At 37.5% G+C, this 7,365-nt stretch overlaps 1 protein-coding gene across 3 annotated transcripts in view; it reads left to right on the forward strand.

Moving 5' to 3' along the window:
- Window positions 1-6,075, forward strand: part of SUPT3H (SPT3 homolog, SAGA and STAGA complex component) — a 548,140-nt gene extending 542,065 nt beyond the window's left edge. For 2 of the 3 annotated variants that reach the window (XM_028097860.2, XM_028097856.2), the window contains one exon: window positions 5,929-6,075. In XM_028097860.2, coding sequence (XP_027953661.2) covers window positions 5,929-5,970 — 42 coding nt within the window. In that variant the 3' untranslated portion in view covers window positions 5,971-6,075. Of the gene's footprint in view, window positions 1-5,909 lie in introns of all 3 variants that reach the window. The other variant, XM_088023956.1, reaches the window with a different exon arrangement.
- Window positions 6,076-7,365: the final 1,290 nt, after the last annotated feature.

A 7,365-nucleotide genomic window follows, 5' to 3' on the forward strand; every position in this document is an offset into this window, starting at 1 on the left:
TGGCTTTGGTATCAAGATAAGGCTTGCCTTGTAAAGTGAGTTTTAAAATGTTTCCTTCTCTTCAATTTTTGAGAGTTGAGAAGGATTGGTATTAATTCTTCTTTAAATGTTTGGTAGAATTCATCAGTGAAGCCTTCTGGTCCTGGGATTTTATTTGTTGGAAGATTTTATATTACTGATTCAGTCTCTTCGCTCATTATTGGTCTGTCCAGATTTTCTATTCATATTTTTTTGTATTTATTTACATTCAATTAATTAACATATAATGTATTATTAGTTTCAGAGGTAGAGGTCAGTGATTCATCAGTCTTATATAATACCCAGTGCTCATTAAATCATGTACCCTCCTTAATGTCCATCACCCAGTTACCCCATCCCCCCACCTCCCTCCCCTCCAGCAATCCTCAGTTTGTTTCCTATGCTTAAGAGTCTCTTATGGTTTGTCTCCCTCTCTGATTTTGTCTTGTTTTATTTTTTCCTCTCTTCCCCTTTGATCCTCTGTTTTGTTTCTTAAGTTCCACATCTGAGTGAGATCATATGATAATTGTCTCTGATTGACTTATTTTGCTTAGCATAATACCCTCTAGTTCCATCCACGTTGTTGCAAATGGCAAGATTTCATTTTTTGATGGCTAAGTAGTATTCCATTATATATACCATATCTTCTTTATCCATTCATCTGTCGATGGATATCTAGGCTCTTTCCATAGTTTGGCTATTGTGGACATTGCTTCTATTCAATCTTGGTAAGTAGCAGGTTTCTAAGAATTTATCCATGTCTTCTAAGTTATCTGATTTGTTTGCATATTCTTGTTCATATTGGTCTCTGATGAGCCTTTGAATTGTTGTGATATCACAATGTCTCTTCTTTTATCTATAATTTTATTTATTTGAATCATCTCTCTTTTTTTTAGTCTAGCTAAAGGTCTATCAATTTTCTTTATTTTTTCAGAAAACCATCTCTTAGTTGTTGATCTTAACTACTGTCTTCCTATGCATTTATTTCTGCTATCATTTTTATTATTTCCTTCCTTCTGCTATCTTTGGGCTTAGTTTGTTCTTCTTTCCCAGAAGTATAAGGTTAGATTGTTTATTTTAAATCTTTCTTTTTTTCTTAATGCAGACATTTATTGCTATGAACTTCTCTATCAGAACTGCATTTGCTACATCCCATAAGTTTTGGTATGTTATGTTTCCTTTTTGGTTTGTCTCAAGATACTTTCTTTATTTCCCTTTTGATTTCTTCTTTGACCCATTGACTATTCAGAAATGCATTGTTTAATTTCTACATATTTGTGAATTTTCCAGATTTCCTTTTGTTACTGATATCTGGTTTCATACCATTGTGCCCAGAAAAGATACTTGAAAAGAAGACCGAAGTCTTCTTAAGTTTTTTAAGCCTGGTTTTATAACATAACATATGGTCTATCCTGGAGAATGTTCTGTGTGCACTTGAGAATATTTTGTATTCTTCTGCTTTTGGATCGACTGTTCTATATATGTCTGTTAGATCCATTTGGTCTAAAGTGTAGGTCAAGTCCACTATTTCCTTAATGATATTAAGTCTGGATGATCTGCCCATTGTTGAAATGGGGTATTGAAGTCCATCCACTACTATTTTTGCATCGATATGTTTTTGCCTACAGATCTGTTAATCATTTAATATATTTAGGTGATATTGGGTGCATATATATTTATGATTATTACAGCCTTTTGATGAATTGACCCCTTTATCATTATATAATGATCTTTTTTATCTCTTGTTACAGCTTTTGACCTAAAGTTCATTTTTTTCTATTATAAAAATAGCTACCCCTATTGTCTTTTGCTTTCCATTTACATTTCTTTCATTTTCAGCCTATGAGTGTCTTTAAAGCTTAAGTGAGTCTCTTGTAGGCACCATATAGTTGGGTCTTTTCTTTTTTAATCCATTCAAGCACTCTGTGTCTTTTGATTGGAAAATTTAAACCATTTACATTTAAAGTAATTATTGGTAGGTAAGGACTTACTATTGCCATTTTGTTAAATGTTTTCTGATTGTTTTGTAGTTCTTTTGTTCCTTCCTTCCTCTCTCACTTTCTTTGAAAATTGATTATTTTTAAGGTGATATGCTTTGATTCTTTTCTCATCATTTGTATATTTTAATAGGGTTTTTTTTTGTGATTACCATGAGGCTTTCATAGTAAATTTTGTAACAGTCTGTTTTAAGTTGAAAACAACTCAGTATTTGAGCCCTGCAGGGTTCCTGCTGCTTCTTTGTTGTAGTCTCGAGCTTTCCCAGAGCTGTTTGGTCTGTTTATAGTTGTTTATTCATTGTTTTTGTGGGGAGACAACCTTTGGGACCTCCTAGCCAGCCATCTTGCCAATGTCAGTCCCTACAGTGAAATTTTTGTTGTATTTAATTTGAAGTTTTGAGAAAGTGGAAGAGAACCAGGAAAGCTAGTAGTGGAGAATAAGTATAAATCCAAACTGGTGGAAGGGGTAGTTTTGTCTGTAGGTAAAGCCTTACTAATCAAGTTAATGGTGCAAATAACATACATACAGTTGTTTTCGACTAGGAGCTACAGGTTATGTTTTGTAGCATATTTACCTTTTGTTTAAATATTAATCCTTTGCTTTTTAATATTAATTTATATTCCTTGAAATGTACAATTTATGATGGCCCATAAAAAAGAAGCAACAAACCCGTTTAAGATTTAAATTTTTGCTCTAGCTGGTCTATATGTAGATAAGAAAAAAATTGTACTTCAAAAGTGAAAACTTATGAGTTAATTTCTACCCATCAATGCCTAATGCAATAGGCAGAATATGTGTCAGCTCATCCAGTTAGATTGGGACTCTGGTAGTAGGCCGTAATTTGGAGCCAAATGAATATATGAATGTCAAAAATTGGGAGCTAACTTGATTCTCAATTTAAGAAAAATGAAGAGCCTATGAACTTAGGCAGTTGGTCTTCAAAAAAAAAAAAAAAAGAAGAAGTATCTTTGCTGGTAACTTGAGAGATGCTAGCATGTCTAAGGGTTTCAACAAATCCACATAGGAGCAACTAGTAGTTGAGAACAGAGCTTTATTAAATAAGAAAGTTTAAGTGGTATATAGCATGTAGAAGCTGGGTTGTTGGGTTGAAGTTGGCTGCATTATTGATTAATTTATACTTTTTTTTTTTTTTTAAAGATTTCATTTATTTATTTGAGAGAGAGAGAATGAGAGATAGAGAGCACGAGAGGGAAGAGGGTCAGAGGGAGAAGCAGATTCCCCGCCGAGCAGGGAGCCCGATGCGGGACTCGATCCCGGGACTCCGGGATCATGACCTGAGCCGAAGGCAGTCGCCTAACCAACTGAGCCACCCAGGCACCCTAATTTATACTTTTTAATAGTGGGAGACCCGATCAAGGCCTGGGTTTTACTGAGTAGGAGTATCTGTAAAGATATAGAAGCAGGGAGTCCTTCATAGGCTCTGACAGTAGAGAGTAAGTAGGAGACGAAGTAGTTCATGAGAATGTGGCTTCTGGAAGGCCCTCACACCAAGCAGTGTTTAAATTTAGTTTCAGCATGCACAACACAAACAGAGAGAAATTCATAGTTGACACAAAGATGAGTTGTCCTCATCCATCTTCCTTTAAAGTTGCTTTCTCTGGAAAGGATGCCAAATTTAGGATGTTCCCATAATCACCCTCCACAGACAACATACATCCTTTGTACATCAAAAGGGAAAAGCTGTGACTCAGGGTGGAGGACCCTAGGGGATCGGTTTGCTGAAATTGCTCTTCACTAATCACACATGCTTGTTTGTCCCTTCTCTATTTTAAAATTGGAGTAGGAAGAACTTATTCCAGCAATCTGGGACAGCTCTAAACTCTGGCTTTCTCATTAAATTCAGCTACTCAAAGTCTCTGCTACTGAATGTCTCTAGTCTTACAGTCATTTGCAAACAATAGTGATAAATCATCTGTGATTGTGAATTGATCTTTGAAAAGTAACCTTTTCAATACTAGACAGAACCATTTCATATTGCCCACCCTGGAAAGATGAAACTTGGTAATTTCTCAGGTGTGCTCAGCCAAGACTCCGTCTTCTCCTGAGCCAAAACTTCTTTTTCAAGCAAGACTCACTTCAACCATTTACCTTTATGAGGAATCCAGCTTTACTCCCAGGTCCATTTATCTCCATGTAAACCAGCCCCGTGCTTTAAATATTATGTTATGTTAAAGGTTGTCACTGTGGTTGTAAAATTTCAAACATCAAGGTCAAGAACCTGAAAGCATTACTTTGGCATAAGCCTCTCTAAGGCAACTGTGGTAGTAGGGGCTGTTTCAAGGCCTGAGGCTCCCCTGTCTGTGGTTGTGGGAAGACACTCTATCCATTCCTGCAAGTTATTTGCGGCTCTCTGAGGAACTCATTTAACACTATTTTCCAGGGCACGCTCTTAGGAGGTAAAGCTGGACTTTTCTAGTCCTTGTTAAAATGTTTGCTTCAATCCAAGCATCCAGTGGCACAAAAAGTCTGATGGTAAAGGGCAAGCTCCCAGAGAGAGCCCTGAGGAATGAAAGGTGGAATGTGCCACTGTTCTCTCATTCTTGAAATGCTGATCTGCAGAGCCACATAACCAATCTATGAAACTTCAGCCCGCGTCCCAAAGCCTGACAACCATACTAAATCCTGAATAAGCTGGATATTTGGAGGAGAGGTTTTGAAGTTAATTGAATTTTATGATGAACAGAAAGTTATGCAGAAAAGCTGTTTGGTTTCACCTCACGTAGGTGGAGGTCTTTCTGAAAAGCTTGGTTCCACTTTTCTCTCTTTGGGTGTAATTATAAATGTAATCTAACCATTTCTAGATGTAAACTCTTCGGCACCTCCATAGCGTTACCTTACTCATAAAAACTTACTGTATATTTCCTGTAACATGGCTGTTGAAGGTAAATGTATTGGATTGGAAGTATACAAACTCTAGCATCAAAGTTATTAGCCTAAAGGAAAAAAAAATCCTTGATATGAGATTTTGTCATTTTTCTGTTTTTCTGAAAACAGATTGTAGAAAAAATCCATCTAATTGAGGGTTATGGATTCTCTGAGTATGACTAGTCCTGGTTTAAATAATGAAAAATGTGGTGAAAAGGGTAATTTTCTTCCTAAGTCCTGGATTTTAGTTCTGTTTCATTCTGGGTTTCATTATGAGACTCAAGACAAGTCACAAGAGGCCCTGTATAGTCCAGCTCTTGCAGTTCTGAGCTGTAGAATATATCTTGCAGGAAGAAAACTCATGCAGTTTTACTTGACTTACTGGAATACATCATATTCTTGCCATTAGTATCTATTTTCCCATTTTCTTTTATGGAATATTTTATTCCACTATGAATATTCGTATGTACATCTATATGTACATGTGTATGTATGTAAAATTATGTAAGATTCGAGCTTTCTATAACATCAGTAATGTACAGAATTCCTTAGAGATCACTGTATTTTAGCAAGGAGAAAAGGCCTCTGCTAGTGTCTGTTTCCAAGCTTTTCACGGAGGCTATAAATTAGGCCTAGGAAGGCTATAACAAGTCAGTAATTTATAGACTATTAAGATAGTTAATTAGAAGTGATTCCTGAGCATATCCAATCGAGAACACATGTTTATAAAGGACAAACAGATTCAACACAACATGTCTGTGACCTAACCAAACCCAATTAACAAAATGGGATATCTTATTTTGCATATCTCCCACTCCCCCCAAAATAGAATCACTAACCACTTGTTAACCACACTGACTTTCTAGCAGACAGAGTGGTGGCCCCAGAAATGTTCAGATGGAGCACCCTATTAGAGTGTAGGCGGCAGAGTCTACAAGACGGGAAGAAAGCCCTGCTTGCTTTTTGCCTCCTTTCCTAGTTTGACTTGATGTGATAATTCATTGCAGATTTCTTTTTCTTTGACAGAGTGCCTACCGCAGGAATGGGATGGCTTTTCTGGCCTGCTGATGGGACTGTGACTGTAACAACAGGAAAGGCACTGTTATAGTAAGGTGATTTCTGTTCCCCTCTTTGGACAAAATAAAATACAAGTTTACCTTCTCTGTATCCTCAGGAGTGGGTTGGTTTGTTGTGACTATCAGCTGGCTGACTCCAGCTCTTTTTCCAGTCCCCTCAGTGCTTCGTCTTGTTTACTGGCTGGGCCGTTTAGCTAATTAATGGCAGGATGTTTGGGATAGTGTGTAGGTGGACAAGAATGCAGATCACACAATTTTGAAATTTTAATTTGGAATGGATTTACTGCCCTCAGCTCACATATCTTAAAAGCAGTGTCTTTTCTCCTTCCCCCCCCCCCCCCCCGCTGCCCCACAGTGTTTAGTCTATGTTTTATTTGATGCATTTTGTAATCCAGGTTTGGGACAAAGGAAACAAAATTAAAAGGACAGTCACTTCTCCCCTTGTGCTGTCCCACCAACTTCGCTGCAACATCTGCTGATTATGTATATCCTACACATCTTTTAGAGACACATACTCATTTTATAAACTCACACTAATCAGAGACCTAATTGATCTGATGAACTGGCTCTCCCCAGCTTCGCATCCCTTCCCCCCACTTACAGAGTCCATGTTATTTTTTCATGCCTTCTTCCCGAACTTCCTGCAGATCTGCCTGTCATGTGTGTTCTCCCTCTTATAGGCCCTCCTCCCCTGTCTTCATGTCTCTCTGTCCCCTGTCCCTCCTCTGGCCTGGGCCACCACACACACACACACACACACACACACACACACACACACACACACACACACACACACACACACACAGCCATTTTAGGAGCACAATAATCAGAATCAGTTGACAAAGGGGAGTTGAACGATTTGCTTTCTCCCTTCAAAGCGCGCCCACAGCTACACGGGAATTGTGGACTGGGTCATTTCTTGCTGGGAGCGGCTGAGCTACCCTTCTGGCATCTATACTTTCTCCATTAAATGAGGAACTCGAACTTTGGAGAACCAATCAAAATGTAGCAGATGTAATTGTACAGTTCCTGATTCAACTTGAATTACAAAAAAGGAAGTTATTTCTTTAATTCGGTAAGACTTCTGTGCAATTTTATTTTTATCATGGTTTTTGCACACACCGAAAGAGCCTTTGTAAAGCATTAATAAAAACAGAAATAAGAAGCATGAAAGATTTTCTGCCTGTGACCAAATCATCATGAGGCTCCGTTAATATGATTGTGCCATATTATTCACATTTGTTAACTATCATTTACCTGTTCTGTGTTAGTCCTTCCTTCTGGAAAAAATCTTCATGTCAAGAACAAAAAAACGCAGATATATAATATCAAAAAATTGCCAAGGGGTTTTGATGTTCCATCTGTGCTTGTTGAAATGTATGATTAA

This window comes from Eumetopias jubatus, unplaced genomic scaffold (assembly GCF_037043125.1).
Source record: "Eumetopias jubatus isolate StellerSeaLion01/CBP00866 unplaced genomic scaffold, mEumJub1_p1.0 scaffold_6, whole genome shotgun sequence".
Taxonomy (NCBI): domain Eukaryota; kingdom Metazoa; phylum Chordata; class Mammalia; order Carnivora; family Otariidae; genus Eumetopias; species Eumetopias jubatus.